Genomic DNA, 20598 nt, shown 5'->3' on the forward strand with positions numbered 1-20598 from the left:
TACGATATTCTTAGATCTAATTTATGATTTTCCTACTAATATCTAAAATAGTTAATGTTAAATTATTATTTAATATATAATTGATTTTTCCACATTCTTAGGTATAATTTTTTTATTTCTTTACCTACTGATATCTACAATAATAAATATTATATTATTATTTAATATTGTAATTTTTGATTATATATAATAAATTTATATTCAAGCAAAACTGAATGTATTAATAAAACCGTTATTTTTCAATATTAATCATAATTTCTCGATAAGTAAATCTATTTACAAATCAAAATAATAAGTGATTAAAATTTGAAAAAATGTTTCTCAATTCAAACAATAACCAAAATACAAAAGAAAAGTCAAATTGATTTTATAATTTAGAATTACAAAATCATTTGATAATAAATTAAAAAAATATAAGCACATATTTAAGTATAATTTGCTCAATTTCGTAAGCAATTCAATTTCTTGCATTATTTGCTCTACTTTTATACAAAAAAAAATTATAAGCATATATTTAAGTATAATTTTAAGAGTGATAATATGTTGATTTTCAAAAATATCTCTGACAAGTTATTATAAACAATTAATTTAATTTTTAATTATTATCATTATATATTATTATCAAGCATACTAAATTTTATATAAATTTAAAATTATTATTATTATTATTTACATTTTTTTAAAAATTTATTATATTTTTATTTAAAATTATTCAATGAAATATAAAATAATTTAAAATTTTCAAAATTTTGTATAATTAAACTTCTATTATGAAATTCTCCTAGACAAAAAGATAGAGAAAATATTCATTTAGAACTGAAATTTCAAGATACCGTTGAGCATAGATATTCGTTTTGAACTGAAATTTGATGGCGGAGAGTTATCATATATTGTAGGTTTGTAAAAATTACAAATATAATAAAATAAAAAGGATTTAAAATTGATATTTGACGAGAAATTGGTATAAATTTTAGGTTTGGAAAAATTGATTAATATCTAAAAAAATAATATTATTTGAATTGAAAAAATGATTTTATTCAAATATATAGTTTTAAAATTAACTCATTTGGATTCAATTGAGTTTTGTTAACTCATATAGATTCACGGGTAGATGTAAACGTATCTATGAAATATCAGCGGTAGACTATTCATTTTAATGTCCATCTTTTAAATATTTCTCTTGCTGTCAATACTTAAAAGTTGGTGCATATTATTAGCATATATTTGTAACTATGTCAATGTTAACCAATTAAAAAATGAATTCAAACTTTACCAATAATGATTTGATAGACATGTGATGTGAATCCAGACGGGACCCGTGCGATAGCACGGGTTTCTTACTAGTATAGAAAAAAAAACTCAGTATAACATTTAAATTGCAACATCATACTTTATTTATCTTTAATTAAATTATTTGAATAAAATCTCTCTAAATGTCTCTCAGAGATAGAAATAAAAGCATCTAAAATAAAAATAAAACCTGTTTTGGTTTTCTATATAATTTCATATTAGAATAAAATAATAACGTTTTCTTCAAAAACAAAAAAGCTTTGAGGGAAATGAAAAACCAGCACAGAACACAAGCTTGATACCTTTTGTTTTCTTCTTCTTCTTTATCGTTTTCTCCAGCTTCTAATTTTAGCTTCTTCTTTCTCTAAATTCTCTTTCAAACTTCAAAACTATCGTTCTCTACTGTCCGATCTGACTCACTGAGTCACTTTTCCCGCTCCACTCGGATGAGTTTGTTCTCTAAGATCGCTCCGCATTAATCGCCATGGTAAATTCATTCTCTCTGTTACGTCTTCGATTTTTGTTGATTTTTGCTTGACTTTCTTACCTGCTTCGTTGAATCCGTTTGACTTCGATTTTTGTTTTATTTTATTTTTTATTTTTAATTATTCTGGAGTTTTCTCTATGTGACTCGTAATATTATTGTGTTTCTAGTCTAGTTTTCTGAGTTAGGAATTTTGATTGTTTTTGATGTTTTGGAAATGAGAGTTATGATAGTCGATCCGTACATTGATTGTGTGAAATGAAGCTCGGTGAATATGAACTGGTGATAGATAAGATTGGGGTTAATTTTGGATTGGCAGTATACAGAATCGATTTTTTGATGGTTTAGAAGCTTGATTGATGGTTTAGAAGCTTGAAAATACTATACTACTTATGAATTTAATTATTGAGTCTTACTGCTTCCTAAGGCTTTGTTTGGATTGATTGGATTGATGGAATTGGATGGAGCGAAGTGGTATGGGATGGAACAGAGGGTATTATGTAGTTTGGATCATTTAAAATTGGATGGAGCCGAGCAAAGTAGAGTGGTATTGATTCCATTTCATTCCATCACTTCCCACTGCATTTCTTCCCCTTCTTTTTGGGTGGAATGAAACATTTGTCTGTTCGTCCCAAAATTTTCAAACGATGGAATGGAATCTTCATATCGCTCCACTCCAATTCACTACATCCCGCTCTGCTCCGCTCTGTTCTGATATCCAAACATAATCTAAGAAAAATATGAGTTGAGTTTATTTGGGATGTATTTTCCCATGTAATTATATTTGTTTGGATGTTTTTAAATGTTTGGTTAAAGGGGAAGAAAATTAGTATTGATTTCGAATAATTGGGAGTATTTTTCCTAAGATGAATGTCTAGGAAGATAGAGAGAAACAAAATTAACGAGAATAGAAAAAAAGTGTAAAAGGGAAATAAGTGAAAGTTCATTTTTACGAATTGCTTTCTGCACTGGCAAATATTATCCTTGATTCAATACTAATTATCATGGCTATTGCATGAGAAGAAAGAAGGGTTGGCTTGTACGTTATTGTGGAAATTGCTTGAATTTGGGAGGATTCTGTTCCTGCAAGTGCCATGGAATAATTTTTTTCCTTATTAATAAACATTGCACTGGTGATTTGATAGCAAGGAAAGAGTGATTGTACTCAAATTAAAAGGAACATTGATATACAGTTGTGTGCTGCAAATGTTGTATAGATTTGCATGAAATTGTTAATTCATGGAATCATGGTAGTGTTTCAAACTATAAACGTTGAAAATATATTGGAAAGATGTAGTTTAGTCATATTTTCTTTCGTTTGCATTTGACTGTAAATGCTAGGTAAAAAGCTGCATATTGCAAGCTACATTCAAGGTTATGGCAATAACTTTGGTGAATACCAACTGTTGCCTGTCTTTGCACATAATTTTTGACAAAATCAAAAGAAAATGATAGTAGCACTTCTATGTTTTGAAACGTATACTTGAAACACATTCTATGATGTTCAATGTTTTGGTCACCACAATATATAATGACAAACTCGGTTGTGTAATTTGTGCATATAATTTCCAAAATTACATAATCGGTTACCGTTATCATTTGCCATTACTTATCTATGGAACTGACAATTGTTATTTTATATTCTTGTCTATTGATTTAAATTTGGCTAGATTTGTTTTTTTAATCATCATCATCATCATCATCATCATCATCATCAATTATTCTTCATTCTGTTAAATAAAAATGAAGTTTAAGTGGTGTCAGGTGTGCATACTCCTGTGAACTAAATCTTTAGGGTTGATAATGCCATTTTGTAGCCGGAAGCATACGTATTTGCCTTCATTTCCTATATTTTTCATCAACATCTTGATTACATTACACATATGGCTTTAGTAGCTATAGTTACTTACTGTTGAAAAGTAACTTATATTCCAATGAGAAATTTTATAAATTTTAGCTGATGATATATTTTGTTAAATATCTAAAAATGTTAATTTCAAAATTAATGCATTCTTTGTGAAGTTGTAATTGATTCTTTGGAATATCATTTGTGTTTCTCTGAACTCACCTGTTTCCTTTGAATGCTTATTATGTTTTTGCAGTCTGCACCAGTGAACATTATTGTTGGTTCTCATGTCTGGGTTGAAGATCCAGCACTAGCATGGATTGGTGGTGAAGTTACTAAAATCAGTGGTGAAAACGTCCATGTTCGCACCGGAGATGGGAAAACAGTGAGTCTAACTGTCTGTACTTTGTGTGAGAAATCGTTTGCATAGATTCTTTGTTTTGTACATTGTTTTTGGGATATTGCAAAATTGCAACTGTTTTTCTAGTTCTTCTCTGTGATTCTAGCAGCGTTGAATCTCTTTTTGGAATTACAAAAATAATTTTCTTATACAACAATGCAATCTTGTCAAGTTGTGTGATTTATGCGTATGTTACAGAGTGTCCAGCTTTGACTCGTAGTTAAACAAGAGTAACTAGAATTTACGGTAATTTTAACACTTTGGGAATCTGGTTGCAGGTTGTCAAAAGTATCTCAAAGGTTATTCCCAAGGATAATGAAGCCCCACCTGGTGGTGTAGATGACATGACAAAATTGTCATACTTGCATGAACCAGGAGTTCTGAATAACTTGGCAACTAGATACGAACTTAATGAAATCTATGTAAGACTGTAAAATATCGATTATTTCATTTAGTAGTAAGATTATTTGAGTAAGAGTAAAACTTGTGAATACTACAATCACACATCTCCTCCATCATCATTGCAGACATATACTGGAAATATCCTGATTGCGATAAACCCATTTCAAAGGTTACCACATCTATATGATACTCACATGATGGAACAATACAAAGGAGCTGCATTTGGAGAGTTGAGTCCCCATGTTTTTGCAGTTGCAGATGTTGCATACAGGTGATAGATGTTAATATAATTTTATTTTCGTACGTTCTTTTCGTGTAGTTTGTTTATGACCATATTATGTTTTTATTTGTGTTAGGGCAATGATTGTTGAGGGAAAAAGCAATTCAATCCTGGTTAGTGGTGAAAGCGGGGCTGGTAAGACAGAGACAACAAAAATGCTTATGCGATATCTTGCTTACCTTGGGGGCCGATCTGGAGTAGAAGGGCGGACAGTTGAACAACAAGTTTTAGAAGTACGATGTAGCAGTTTTTTTTGTTTTGTTTTGTATACTACTTTATCACTTTTAGTTCCTTTATTATTTCTCTTTATTTCAGATTTTGTTAGATGTGTAGGATGTTAAAAGAAGTGGAAGCTTTTCTCATTTTTTGTTTGTATATTAATTACTTTGCAGTCTAATCCTGTTCTTGAAGCATTTGGCAATGCCAAAACAGTGAGAAACAATAATTCAAGGTGAGTGCTGACTGCTGCATGAAAATTGTCATAAAATGGTTCCCCTGACATTGTTATTTCATAGAAGATTTGAGATATACCTGTTCAGTTTGTTCAAATTTGATATAACATGTATATTTCATGTTCTTGTTGATTTTGTGATGCAGTCGTTTTGGTAAATTTGTTGAGATACAATTTGACAACAAAGGAAGAATTTCCGGGGCAGCTATACGAACTTATCTACTTGAGAGGTCCCGTGTTTGTCAAGTTTCAGATCCTGAAAGAAATTACCATTGTTTTTACCTTCTTTGTGCAGCACCAGCTGAGGTAAAAACATTGTTTTGTGATAATGAAATCCTCCTGTATCTTTGTCATAAAAACCGAGTTCTATATTAATGAAATCCTCTTGTTCTGTAGGAAAAAGAAAAGTATAAACTGGGAAGTGCTAGCTCCTTCCATTACCTAAACCAATCCAACTGCTATGGGCTTGATGGAGTGGACGATGCAGAAGAATATCTTGCAACTCGAAGGGCAATGGATATTGTTGGAATCAGTGAGGAAGAGCAGGTTACTCTTCCTGAATCCTTCTTTAACAAAATAGTTTTTTTCTTAATATTGTTTTAATGATATAGACCTATATTTCAGGATGCAATTTTTAGGGTTGTAGCCGCAGTTTTGCATCTTGGAAATATTGAATTTGCAAAAGGAGAGGAGATTGATTCTTCTGTCCTTAAGGATGAGAAGTCTAGGTTCCATCTTAATACAACTGCTGAACTTCTCAAGTACGGCAAAGTTAATCCCTTTATGCGTTTCTTATGCATTACTGTATTATGATTTTGTTGATATTCTGTATTTTTTTACCATGGAATAATTGTAGGTGTGATGCTAAGAGCTTGGAAGATGCATTGATTCAGCGTGTCATGGTAACTCCTGAGGAGGTTATTACAAGAACACTTGATCCTGTTGCAGCTCTCGGTAGCAGGGATGCATTAGCTAAAACTATCTATTGTCGTTTGTTTGACTGGTAATAAACCTTAATCACCACTTTTATGCATAATATGTTTAAAGAAAGAAAAAACTATTAAAAATATCTATAGGATGATATAGAGTAACAAACTTTAATTACAGTCCCTATCAGTAGTCTCCAGGAACAAGTCATGTGATTGGATCATAATTTTTCTGAATATGAATTTCCTTTCTTCAAGGTTTCATATTCTGACAAATTCTCATCATTGGTTTCAGGTTAGTGGAGAAGATTAACAATTCAATTGGACAAGATCCTAATTCAAAATCTATCATTGGAGTTCTCGATATCTATGGGTTTGAAAGTTTTAAGTTTAATAGGTAAGCTAATGATTTCATCCAACATTTGTGATTTAGTACTTCAGAGTTTAGCTTTGTATCTGATAAAATGCGCTTTCTTAGTTTTGAGCAGTTCTGTATTAATTTTACAAATGAGAAGCTACAGCAACATTTTAATCAGGTATGGTTGTTTCTTTGTAAAATTTATGATTTATGTTATATAATATTTTCTTCCAGATAAATGAGTTTATTCTTACTGAATGGTTGCAGCATGTCTTTAAAATGGAACAAGAAGAATACACCAAAGAAGAAATCGATTGGAGTTACATAGAGTTTGTTGACAACCAAGATGTTTTGGATCTAATTGAGAAGGTATTTCACTGTTGCTTGTTGGTTGCCTTATGACCCACCTACAAGTATAGCCTATCAAATCAAATGTTCTTGATGGGAAATACTTGCTTTAGTTAGAAAAACACCTTTATTTCCTACACAATAAATTCAGGTAATGATGATTTTAGCATTAATTCTTTTGCAGAAACCTGGAGGAATAATTTCACTTCTTGATGAAGCCTGGTATGTGACTGTCAGCGATTTCACTGTTCATTTAGTATTGCTTTTAGTTTTATAGAAGCTAGTGCATTGCCTTTTCTGATGCTACTTTATTTTACTATCTTAGTTTTTAATGTTGTATGCTTTTTCCAGTTTTTTGTAAGTAGGATATATGCAAGATTTAATATCATGCATTACTTGAACTCTGTAGTTCTGCTTGTACTCATGTTAGCCTTGCTGTGTGAAACAGTATGTTTCCTAAGTCTACACATGAAACATTCGCTCAGAAGTTGTACCAGACATTCAAAAACAACAAGCGCTTTATCAAACCGAAACTTTCTCGAACTAATTTCACAATATCTCATTATGCCGGGGAGGTATCTTTACTCTTTTTTTTTTTCTATCACATGTTTCCTTTCACAACCTTTTATTTATTTATTTACTTATTAAACTGTTGCTTGTAATATTTTGTTTGCCTTCTTCTTAACTATTTCTTCTCCTTTGTCTAGGTGACATATCAGGCTGATATGTTTCTGGATAAAAACAAGGATTATGTGGTGGCAGAACATCAGGATCTGATGATAGCCTCAAAATGCTCTTTTGTGGCAGGTCTATTCCCCCGCTCTCCAGAAGAATCTTCAAAATCATCAAAATTTTCTTCAATAGGATCTCGCTTTAAGGTATTAATTTATTTATACCACTCCTTTTCTGAGCTCTATTGTATTTCATTATCATACAGTCTTTGTGACATTCCTAGTTCCTACCTCAAGTTTTTTGGGGTTTTGTTTTTATGTTGTACTAGTAGTAAATAACACGTTTCTGAAAAATGCAGTCACAACTTCAGTCTTTGATGGAGACCCTAAGTTCAACAGAGCCTCACTATATTAGATGCGTGAAGCCAAATAATGTTCTCAAGCCTGCTATTTTTGAAAATCTCAATATTATCCAACAGTTGCGCTGTGGTGTGAGTATATATCACTCTTTCTTTTTCTTCATTAGCTTTACATAATTGAGCATGTAATGTAAATATCTTTGGCACATGTTTACATTTGATAATTTTGTCTCATTTTTATCCGCTTTAGGGTGTTCTAGAGGCAATTAGAATCAGCTGTGCTGGATATCCTACAAGACGAACTTTTTATGAATTTCTCAACCGTTTTGGTGTTCTTGCCCCTGAAGTTTTGGATGGAAAGTAAAGATCTTCTCCTCGTTCGGCTGTTTTTATATTTGATTAGGAAAATGACTCTTATTTTTCATGCAAAAATTATATGTCTTGTATTTCTATATTTTCTAGAGCAGTTATTATTTTACCGATGAACTAATGACTTCTTCTGCTTGCATTTGCATGTTCTGCCTGTTTACTTGTTAATTGTTTTTACTTGTTCCTTTTCAGCCACGATGACCAGGTTGCATGTCAAATGATCCTGGGTAAAATGGGTATGAAAGGCTATCAGGTGACTCCCGTACTTCTGCATTGAAAATTTGCTTAATATTTTATTACATGACTATTACAGTACCATTTTCACCTAGTGTTCTGGTAAACTATACAGAATTCTATCTATATGAATGGATTTTGTAAACAATGAAGTCATACAAGGTTTTTGATGGTTTACCAGATAGGCAAGACAAAGGTTTTCCTAAGAGCAGGTCAGATGGCTGAATTGGATGCAAGAAGATCCGAAGTCCTTGGAAATGCAGCTAGAGTCATTCAGAGGCAAACACGTACCCATATTGCACGCAAGGAATTCATTGGATTACGTCGTGCTGCAATTAGTTTGCAATCTAATTTGCGAGGTATCCCCAGTTTTCTCTGTACATGCTTGATTTTTGTTGCTACCTTGTTTAGTGGTTTCTGATCTTAACTGCATGTTCAAATTAACCTATTCTTTACAAAAAAAAAATATTTTTATTCAACTTTTTCGGTAAAATTTCAATTATACTACCAAGTTAACTTGTCATATGGACAAACAGGTAGTGTTGGTGTATATTAGTTATGCGTCTACAGGCTAGGTTCAATTATCGCTCAAGACTGATAGTAGACTAGCTATCACTTATCAGTTCTCCGAAAGCTACTGACTACAATGCACAAATTGATACATATGGCAGAACTGACTACAAAGCACAAATAGATACATATGGCAGGACGTAGATTTATTAGTTAGATATATTATTTTAAAAAAATATTATAGGATATTAGGTGGCTAAATATTAGTATAAAATAACAAAAATAAAAAAAATCTTACTCCTTCCTTTTCACAATGACTGTCGACTATCATTTTAGGAAAATAATATTCGTTTCAAAATAAATGTCATTCTCACATTTTAATGTAGAAATGATTGCTATTTTTCCAATTGTGTTATTTAATTATTACTCTATACACTACTTCCAATACATTTATAAGGTTAATTTAGTAAAAGTCCAATGTCTTGTTGTGACAATATTGTAGCATTTTTTAATCTGTGTGCAAAACCCTTAAACGACAGTCATTTGAAACAGAGGGAGTAAATCAAAAGAGAAACCTCATGTTATAGAAATGAGCACGAGTTCTTTGGACTTCATAAAATGCTATAACTTATTATGGTGTTCTCATTTTTATTGGCATAAAAGATCAAAGCATGATAGTAGGAAAAATTGTAAAATGCAGCAATTAATATCCGATGTGATGAATTCACATATTCAGACATTAACTTGTGTCCCATATTTTTACAGCGTCCATTCTTTTTTTGTCCCATGTCTGGTGATATTCTCTAAAATTGTTCCTCCATGAATAGAAGGAATTCCGCTATCAACATATATACTGCCAAAGCTGGCGTGAGACTGAGTGTTAGTAGAAAGACCTTAGACTTAGAGTCTACGAAGCTTAAATTCACCAAATAAGATAATTAGTGGCATATTCCCTTATATGAAAAGTTTTGGAGCTAACATGAATTATAAATTAAGTCTCTTTTCTTTGCTTCTTAAGCCCATGACATGTTTATCCCCAGTTAGTTTAATGTTTTAGTTCACAGTATTTTAGAATCCACACAACACTTAATTAGTTGGGATTTTCTCACGAAAAATGGTTTGATTTGTACTAACAAGTTTCCTTCATGTAATGCTTTTTCAATAACAAATAGGAATATTGGCCCGGAAGCTTTACGAGCAATTGCGACGTGAAGCAGCAGCTCTGAAAATAGAAAAGAACTTCAAAGGATACATTGCCAGGAAATCTTACTTTAAAGTACGATCATCTGCAATCATATTGCAGACTGGATTAAGGGCTATGAAGGCTCGTGATGAATTTAGATTTAGAAAGCAAACAAAGGCTGCAATTCAAATCCAGGTGCTCTTGTTGATCTTCTGAGTTAGACTGTTAAATTGAGTAGAGGAAATCAAGCAATCTTTTTACCTACTATAACATCTTTTTGTTTGTTTCTTTAGGCTCATTTTCGCCGGCAAGTTGCATATTCATATTATAAAAAATTGCAAAAGGCTGCGGTTGTTACTCAGTGTGGTTGGAGGAGCAGGGTTGCTAGAAAGGAACTTAGAATGCTTAAAATGGTCTGGATGATACTCTCTTTCATGATGCTTGTGTAATAAGTGCACTACATTTTGCTTTATTTGCTAACAAATAGTGATATTTATTTATTCAATCCAGGCTGCAAGAGATACAGGGGCTCTTAAAGAAGCCAAAGACAAGCTAGAAAAGCGTGTTGAAGAACTCACATGGCGTTTGCAAATTGAAAAGCGTTTGAGAGTAACTTCATTATCAAATCTATCTATTACCATTTTAATGGCTGGCTTACTGTTGCAACTTTTAATAGCATAAACTTATAAGATTTTAACTGATTATAGACTGATTTGGAAGAGGAAAAAGCACAAGAGGTTACCAAGTTGCATGATGCTTTAAATACAATGCAACTACAAGTTGAAGAAGCAAATGCCAGGGTCATCAAAGAGCGTGAAGCTGCACAGAAAGCAATTAAAGAAGCACCTCCAGTTATTAAAGAGACTCCCGTTATAATTCAAGATACTGAGAAGATTAATTCTTTATTGGCTGAAATCAATAGTTTAAAGGTAATCTTTGATTCTCTCAAATTAATGTTCAAGCTTCCTTGGATTTCATTACACTTTTTCGAAGACATTGATTAGTTAATTATATTTTGGAGAAATTGCACTTACCTCCCTTCAGGCCTGCTTCAAAGATATGCATGTCTCCTTTATTTTTAGAGAAAAAAGGATATGCACTGAGAGTGTAAAATATTTTTACACTGTCAACCAATCACAACCATGTATCCAATTAAAACACAATTCTAATTTAAAAAAACTAATATGACATGGCAAGTGTAAGGATTTTAATTGGTTGTATGTGTAAAGTTAGTTTACATTGTCAATGCACTACCTTTAAACTCTTATTTTTAATAAACAATCTTTTTGTTTAATTAAATTACATTCACCACCTTTTTTGTTTAACTTCAGAGGCGGTGAGCGTTCGTTCAAAGAATATAAGGGTGTGTTTGTGTCATTTAAGCAGAGTTTCAGGGGAAGGCAGTGCATTTTCCCCTTAATTTTACATGATTATATGCTGATAGCCCATCCTGTAACAAAGTGTGACATGTAGCTTTTCTATTGCGTACAATCGTTGATTTTGGATTGGACAGTATTGACATTACTTATCATTCAATCTCTTTCTGTGCGTATTGTTGGATTGGACAGTATTGACATTACTTATCGTTCAATCTCTTTCTGTACGCATAAAGGAGAGTCTAAGAAAAGAACAACAACAACAAAAACAACCAAGTCTTATTCTCAAGATCATGGATCAAATGACGCCCTAATGTTTTATCCAAAACCATGCTTCTATCTAACTCGTTAATCTCAAGATCTTTCTTAATAATTTTTCAAAGTTTTTATAGGTCTTCCTCTACCTCTAGCGGTTTAACTACCCTCCATTTGATCTATTCTCCTTATTAAATAATGCACATGTCTTCTCTCTCTACATGTCCAAACCACCTAAATTTAGTTTCCACCATCTTTTCTACAATAGGTGCTAGTGCTACCCCAACTCTCTCTCTTTAATGTTGTCATGTCTAATCATATCTCGTCTAGTCTTGCCACACACACATCCAACACAACAACCTCATGTCTGCTTAATTTTCGTGTTGGTTCTTAACAATCCAACATCCCCGGTCTTAGAGAGAAAAGAAATTACCATTAATTGTTGTGTACAATACAATAGCAACATAACACCTATTGAATCCCATTATTTAATACCTGATCCAGGATTCACTGCAATTGGAAAAAGAAGGTAAAGAAGAGGCCAAAAAAGCTCAGGCGGAGGCTGAAGCTAGAAATAAGGAGCTGATTAAAAAAGTTGAGGACTCCGATCGCAAAGTGGATCAACTCCAAGAATTGGTTCAGAGGTTAGCAATGTTTGAGTAAAAAGATAATAGTTGTGAGTAGTAATTTCACTGCATTTATATGAAAATCTATCAAATTTCAAAATAAAATAGCCAACAACCAAGGTCTTAGGTATAAAACATTTATCTGCTTTCACCTATTAGCTTAAACTTTTGAGTTATTTCATACACTACAAGATATTTGGTCCTCTATGACCTAGTCCTTTTGTAGTTAAGCACAAACTTAGCTAGCCTCTCCACTTTATCTGTTCCAAGGTCAAAGAGCTCTTGCTCGAGGGCGTGTGTTTGATATAAAACCATCCACTTGTAAACATAACACATGCCATATCTCTGAGCAATGTGAGACTAAATTCACCCCTTCAAACCCAACACAATGAAGGTGTTGGAGGCTGCAAGAAGGCAAGCCAAATGCTGCAATTTAGGCGACTAGTCGTGGATTGCAATGAAAGCGGAAATTCCAACACTTTGTTTCGATAAATGAAATTAATTTTTTAAAATAACTATATACAATGCAGATTGGAAGAAAAAATTGCCAATTCCGAGTCAGAAAATCAAGTTCTTCGCCAACAAGCATTGGTTGTATCACCAACCGCAAAAGCTCTTACTGCCAGACCTAAGACAGTGATTATTCAGGTAAGAAAACATACATATGGTCATTGCTCAAAATTATGAATATGAAGATGGACTCACGAAATTTTGTGAATGATATGCAGAGGACACCAGAAAATGGGAATACTCTAAATGGGGAAGTAAAACTTGGACAAGTAAGAGGGAGGACACTATTATTTCTATGAGACATTTTTTTAATCTGTTTAATTCTTACCTTCTGTATATCTTAGGATATGACTCTTGCTCTATCCAATGTGCGTGAGCCTGAATCTGAAGGAAAACCGCAGAAATCTCTGAATGATAAACAACAAGTGAGTGGCTACATAGACGCATTTAAGAATGAATCTGTGATACATGCTTTAAATTTAAATTGCATTTTCAATTTAAATATATTTTCCTTCGTTTTCTTGTTTATTCCTATTTTAAATTTTCACTTTCTTTTGGTTCAGGAAAACCAGGACTTGTTGATCAAGTGCATATCACAAGATTTGGGATTTTCTGGTGGCAAACCTGTTGCTGCATGCGTCATATATAAATGCCTTCTACACTGGAGGTCATTTGAAGTTGAAAGAACAACTGTCTTTGACCGTATCATTCAAACAATAGCTTCAGCTGTTGAGGTAACTTTAACACTTATGGATTACTTGTATAATATTCACGATACAGTGCTTTTGCAATTCATCATTTTTAGAAATGCCGAAAATATGTTGCTAACACTGTTCTGCATCATTGAAGGCTCAGGATAATACAGATGTATTAGCCTATTGGTTGTCTAATACATCTACTTTATTGATGCTGCTACAACGCACCCTCAAAGCAAGTGGAGCTGCTAGCTTAACACCTCAGCGGCGGAGAACAGCATCATCTTCTCTGTTTGGAAGGATGTCTCAAGTAAGAAGCAGTTGCTTATCCTTTCTGATTGAATTTGGTCACTTTATGTAGGTTTCATTTTTATTCTGAATGAATGGATTTGTAATTTTAGGGGCTAAGGGCATCTCCTCAAAGTGCTGGATTGCCATTTATAAATGGAAGAAGTCTTAGTAGACTTGATGGTTTACGACAAGTAGAAGCAAAATATCCGGCACTTCTGTTTAAGCAACAGCTTACTGCCTTCCTTGAGAAGTTATATGGAATGATACGAGACAACCTGAAAAAGGAGATATCCCCATTACTTGGACTGTGTATACAGGTAAAGAAACATCTTCCATGTTTTTCGGAAAAATGACAATCAAAATTTTGAGAAATTCCCATTGTTTATAGAGGCCATCAAACATGCAGGACATACATAAAGGAGGCAGACTGTGCCTGCAGTGTCTGATTTATAACCACAAACATAAAACTTTTCCCTTTTTTACATGATAAATCCGAAAACAATTCATAGAAAAGAAACATTTTATCTGCTAATTGCACCTGGACTATCTTGTTCTGTTGTTTTAAGTTTTTTTTTACAAGTAATCATTAAATCAGTAGCAGGTACCTGTGCATATTCTTTCACTTATTTTCTATATGTAGCAGCCAGCCACTAGGGTTAGGCTATCCAGTAACTATAAGCTTAATTCTCTGGTTGTGTATATTTGTTTATTTTATCTGTATGATAAAACAACTGCAGGCTCCAAGGACCTCCCGTCAAGGTTTAGTAAAAGGACGCTCACATGCTAATGCGGTTGCTCAACAAGCTTTAATAGCTCACTGGCAAAGTATTGTGAAAAGCTTGAACAACTCGCTAAAGATAATGAAAGCAAACTATGTGAGTTTCCCTTTCAGTTTCCGTATTTTCATTGCCTGAGTTTGATCTTAACCTGTTAGAAATCTGGTTTAACAGGCGCCTCCTTTCTTGGTCCGCAAAGTATTCACTCAAATATTCTCATTCATCGATGTTCAATTATTCAATAGGTAATCTTGTTCTCCCACTTCCCATTTCATGTCATATTGCAGCATGCATAATTTTTTATGGACTTAATCTGGTCATTGCTTGCAGTCTTCTGCTGCGCCGCGAGTGTTGTTCATTCAGCAATGGAGAGTATGTGAAGACAGGTTTGGCTGAATTAGAACAGTGGTGCATCGAGGCAACTGAAGAGGTTAGCACCAAGCAACTAATTTTGATTCTTTACTTTTCCATTTTATGATCTTAACCTCAATCTATTGTGTGTGTACAGTACACTGGCTCGGCGTGGGAGGAACTAAAACATATCAGGCAGGCAGTTGGATTCCTGGTAACTTTCAGCTGTCATGCATATTCAAATTCAATTCAATATTGATATTTATTGCGTTAGTGACCAACTCTCATTTGTTTGTTTCAGGTGATACATCAAAAGCCCAAGAAATCCCTTAATGAAATAACTAAGGAGCTTTGTCCTGTGAGTGCTTTCTCCTTTTCTGTACGAGCTTAAAATTTGCTCTGATTCTATTACTAAGCATAATATTTTGGTGTTGCAGGGTCTCAGTATACAACAACTATATAGAATAAGTACAATGTACTGGGATGACAAATACGGCACTCACAGTGTGTCTACAGATGTATGTTAGCATTAATCTCTTTGTAATATTTCTCTGGTTGAATCGCTCATCTTTTGTACAATTGGGAACACCTGCGATGTGATAAATATCAAAACAAAGTTGCTGATAATTCTATGGATTATGCAGGTTACAACAACCATGAGAGCTATGGTTGCGGAGGACTCTAGTAATGCTGTCAGCACTTCTTTCCTATTAGACGATGACTCGAGGTACAATATCACTTCAGGAAACAATTTAATATTGTCTTTGACGTTGCTGTAGTATTTTTCTTTAACCTTTTGATATGTATGCAGTATTCCATTTTCGGTGGATGACATCTCGAAATCCATGCAACAAGTAGAAGTTGCTGACGTGGATCCTCCTCCGTTGATACGTGAGAACTCAGGGTTTGGGTTCTTACTAGCTCGCTCGGAGTAATGCACAAATGATTTTTGATTGTTGCCTCTATTGCTCCATCTTGCGGGTATCCCCGGGCACTGCACAATGAAGCAGGTGCCAAGCTGTGCATATAATTTTATTGTCCTCGCATGTGTATAGTAGAATATTTTCATCTACTCAGGCTTCTAATATTGGTGAGTTGCCTGGGTTAATTCATTTTTACCCTTCAAGTTTCATCAATGCGAGGGGTGGTTTTATTAAGCCATGTCGCAAGGTACGTGACAAATGGCGATCATAGATACAGCCCCAGTCATTGTTTTTGTTAAACCTGCCTAAGGTTTTGTTTTATCCTTCTCATTTTGGTGGTTTGCAAGTCTTATACATGGGTGCAATTAGCGACTCAATGTATTTTACAAGGCTTATTTGTTTCATGTGGCTGCTATTGGATTTGCATGTGCAATCTTTATTTCATGAAGTTTAAAAACAAGTTAGGTTTTTTTGAAGGCTGAGTTATAATGAAATGACTCAGTTCACATGTACAGACGTGTGATAGTTGATTTGAATTTCATTTATATTTTTTTAACTGTATTGTGAAATATTACCATTTTGAAAGCTGCTTTGGTAAGCTATTTTTTGGACTTAAAAAATTTGCAATTTGCAACTAGAAGTTGCTGATTTCTTGTAGTTACCTCATACTTGTAATTGATGCTAGTGGTTGGTAGCGATAAGTGATAACTTATTATGTATGAAAGTATGTACAACTAAGTGAATAAACATTTGCTATTATGATTAATTACAGCTAAAAGTCCTTTTGGAGGTTTGTTTCTAATTACCATGTATAGCTTCAGTGCCGTGCATCATTTATGAGCGGTTATGCTTTCCCAGAAAGATTCTGATAATTTTTCTACATGTTTACTTTTAATTGTTGTCTAATCAACGTGAGTTTGAGATAGTGTCATATTAAAAAGGACTCTAAGAAAACAAGTGAAAGAATATAGAAAATAAGTGATAAGCACTCTAAAGAACTGCTAAATACGTTATTTTTTTGTACGAAAGTTATAAGGAACTGCTATAAAGTCTGTGCCTCAATTTTTGTCACCACTTACTCTTAAATAAATATGATATAAAATTATTGTCCTTGTTGAAACAATTAGGATTTTGAGAAATATTATTGTCCTTGTTGGAACAATTAGGATTTTGAGAAATTGAAGAAAAGAGAAATTGACACATAAGTTGATTGTAACTATATAGACTAGGATGACCATAACTTTGTTGAATATAGACTTGCCAACTGAAGTAATGAATTACTAGTTTCTAGTACACCGCCTAATTTATGTCTTCATGACTTTCTATCCCCATGTTTTTTCTTAAACTCATTAATTCTGACTTTCTTCGGCTTTGTGAGTATATCAGCTAGTTGCCATTCTGTCTTGCACTCAAGTTCAAGATTCCCTTTATTTACTTGATCCATAAGAAAATGACACCTCTTCTCTATGTGTTTATTTCGACCATGACACAAGATGATTTGTTAGGTCGATAACTGACTTGTTATCGATAAATAATTTCATATTTTTAGGTTCCATGATCTTGAGCTCTTCTAGTAACATCTCTATCCACACTGCTTAACATGCCGCATACGATGCAACAATGTGCTCAGTTTCATAAGATGACAAAGCCATAATATTTTTTTCCCGAGTTCTAAGAGATTTGAGCACCTTCGATCATGAATATGCATCCTGCAGTACTCTTCTTCTCATCTTGATCTCTATTGAATCTAAATTAGTGTAGCCATGTACCTTTGCATTTGTGTTGGTATTCTTCTGCATTGGCACAAACGCACCATGATTAATAGTACCTTTTATGTATCTCATTACCCTCTTGACTGCAATGAGATGACATTTTTGTGACTTCTCCATAAATCTGTTCAACAACTCAACATTTTGACAAATATCTGGCCAGGTATTGCAAAGATACTTCAAAGATCCAATGATTTGTTTGTACAGTGTTGCACTTACAAACTCATCATTTGTATCCTTCCTCAACTTTGCTCTAGTTTCTAATGGCGTGACATTTGTATTACAACTGTCACGATTAATAGTACCGTTTATGTATCTCATTATCCTCTTGACTGCAATGAGATGACATTCTTGTGACTTCTCCATAAATCTGCTCAACAACCCAACATTTTGACAAATATTTGGCCAAGTATTGCAAAGATACTTCAAAGATCCAATGATTTGTTTGTACAATGTTTCATTTACAAACTCATCATTTGTATCCTTCCACTCTTTGTATGTCGTCGTCGACACAACAAATCTGATGGTTTCCAACCTTGCAACAAGTGCATAAACTTCATCGAAGTCGATATCAGGTTATTGTAGAAAACCTCTCGACATTAGTCTTGCCTTATTCTTGACAATTTCACCATTTGGCCTTAGTTTTACCTTATAGACACACTTCACATCAATTGGCTTCTTGCTAGATCTTCCGACAAGTTCCCAGATCTCGTTTTTCTCAATTTCCCTTAGTTCTGATTCAGTCATCATTATTGCTGCTTCTATGAGCTCACCATCTGCGTCAATTGCTTTATTTGGAAATCTCTCATATCCAGCCAACCTTGTCGACTCAGTTATGGCTCTAGTCGATCTTCTAACATTCTGCTCAGGTGGTTCTTCATTTCGTTTGGCTGTGACTTCAGTTTGTTGGTCTTCTTCAAGCATAATTGGGTATGTCTTTTGCATATGTTAATGCGACTACTGAGTCTAATTCCCCCATTTGCTTTCGTCCACTAGAACATCCCTACTGATCACTAGCTTATCATCGTTTGGCAAATACAACTTGTATGTACCAATCACATGATAACTTATGAGCACCATGGTCTGACTTCGATCATTTATCTTTGCAGCGGTGAAAAGTTGAGACTAAAGCTATTGGATTGACTCAACTCGTTATTTTAGTGAAAGTTGTAACACCCAATTTTCGTTATTCAATGATTTGGTATTATTTTAATATTTTGTTAATTTGTTGGATAACTTTGCTTTGAGGTTGTATGAGGATTGTGGTATCGGAGGGTATGTACCCTTAGAATAGAGAGTAATGTCTTTGATTTAGAAGTTGTAGAATCGAATAAATATAATTAGTTGTAATTATTTATTTAATTTGATTTATTAGAGAATTAAATGATTTATTGTGATTAGAATAAGAATTATTATTATTAGGATATAATAATAATAATAGAATAAATTAGTTAAATAGATGTTTAGCTGAGCCATGAGAGTATGGTTGTAAGAGTATTGTGGGGGTGTGAGTGTTAAGCTCGATAAGGAGAAAGAATTAGTGAAGGATGAATAAAAAGAGGAAAATTAGAAAAATAGAAGGATTTTTGAGAAGTTGGAGAAGAACGTGAAAACATAGGTGTTGGAATATATTATTTCTATTTGTATTATTTCCCTTTATTCTCCATTAAGGAAAGAATTAATATCGTTATTGTATTACCATTATATATACCAGCCTAGAGCTGAGGAATAAAATATAACAGCTTTTTATCATTCCTTTCAATATGGTATCAAAGCTCTGGGTTAGGGTTTAATGTAAAGCTTCCACAACAGCTTCCGATTGACATACCCGTTTAATCCCCTATGGCGAATCACAGCACGAATTGGCCCGCTCTAAGTTTTGCCTACACCAGATCCAATGATGGCGGTGGCGGTGGCCGCGGTGATGGTGGTGAAGGCGGTGGCTGCGGTGATGGCGGCGGCCACGGTAACGGTGGTGTCCGCGGAAATGGCAATGGTGGCGGAAACGGCGACGAAACATCGGGTGTCACAAACAATGGCAGTTATTTCAATATAGGCGGCAATGACCAAGAGGGTTCCTCATACTCCCTCAAGGTCAATATTCCTAAGATGAATGGGAATAACTATAATGAATGGGCCCAAACAGTTCGCTTGGTATTGGATATCAAAGGGAAGTTGGGTTTTTTAACAGGAGCAGTAGCTGAACCGGCAGTAGGAGACTCTCTTTACAAACAATGGAAATCTGAAAACTCCTTGATTATTGCGTGGTTGGTAAGCTCTATGGAAACTGGAATAGGTAAGCCTTATATGTTTTTGCCTTCTGCAAAGGATGTATGGGAAGCTGTTAAGGAAACATACTCTGATATTCAAAACTCTTCACAAATTTTTGGTTTAAAATCAAAGTTACGGCATGCGAAACAAGGGGACATGAATGTTACTGCTTATTACAATGAGTTGTTGACCCTGTGGCAAGAGTTAGATCTATGTTATGATGACAATTGGAGGTGTACAGAAGATAGTGTTTTGTTTCTCAAAAGACAAGAAAATGATCGTGTCTTCATGTTTCTCGCTGGACTCAATAAAGACCTTGATGAGGTAAGAGGTAGAGTTTTAGGAAAAATACCATTGCCAACTCTTCGTGAAACTTTTGCAAAAATAAGAAGGGAGGAGGCACGACAAGGTATTATGATGGGCAAGACACCACGAAGCTTTGAATCTGAAGGCTCAACTTTGGCTACTAGGAACCTTGACGAGGGAAAAAGGGTAGACAAAGTTCCTTGGTGTGACCACTGTAAGCGTGAATGGCATACGCGTGAAACCTGTTGGAAGCTCAAAGGGAAACCTCCTAACTGGAAGAAGAAAGGTGGTCGTGCATTTCAGGCTAGTAATTATGATCAAGGGCAGCAAATCTCTTC

At 34.0% G+C, this 20598-nt stretch overlaps 1 protein-coding gene across 2 annotated transcripts; it reads left to right on the forward strand.

Annotated features, from left to right (window-relative positions):
• Positions 1-1520: 1520 nt before the first annotated feature.
• On the forward strand, positions 1521-16680 carry LOC131629679 (myosin-17). 2 transcript variants are annotated; one of them, XM_058900467.1, is made up of 39 exons: positions 1521-1777; positions 3877-4005; positions 4299-4442; positions 4548-4693; positions 4779-4935; positions 5095-5153; positions 5300-5459; positions 5550-5699; positions 5778-5914; positions 6010-6156; positions 6375-6476; positions 6558-6615; positions 6705-6806; positions 6970-7007; positions 7234-7360; positions 7493-7663; positions 7816-7947; positions 8066-8175; positions 8377-8437; positions 8600-8777; positions 10101-10306; positions 10405-10524; positions 10622-10720; positions 10819-11040; positions 12247-12386; positions 12899-13016; positions 13097-13147; positions 13223-13303; positions 13442-13612; positions 13728-13883; positions 13975-14181; positions 14602-14739; positions 14815-14885; positions 14971-15070; positions 15149-15205; positions 15293-15349; positions 15429-15509; positions 15636-15718; positions 15803-16680. In XM_058900467.1, the coding sequence occupies exons 1-39, from the start codon at positions 1775-1777 to the stop codon at positions 15924-15926; spliced, it is 4593 nt and encodes a 1530-aa protein (XP_058756450.1). In that variant the 5' UTR covers positions 1521-1774; the 3' UTR covers positions 15927-16680. The 2 variants fall into 2 exon arrangements, with proteins under 2 accessions (XP_058756450.1, XP_058756443.1); XM_058900460.1 differs by lacking the exon at positions 1521-1777 and having other exon boundaries at positions 3858-4005.
• The last annotated feature ends 3918 nt before the right edge of the window (positions 16681-20598 follow it).

Source organism: Vicia villosa, linkage group LG1 (genome assembly GCF_029867415.1).
Source record: "Vicia villosa cultivar HV-30 ecotype Madison, WI linkage group LG1, Vvil1.0, whole genome shotgun sequence".
In the NCBI taxonomy this organism is placed as follows: Eukaryota; Viridiplantae; Streptophyta; class Magnoliopsida; order Fabales; family Fabaceae; genus Vicia; species Vicia villosa.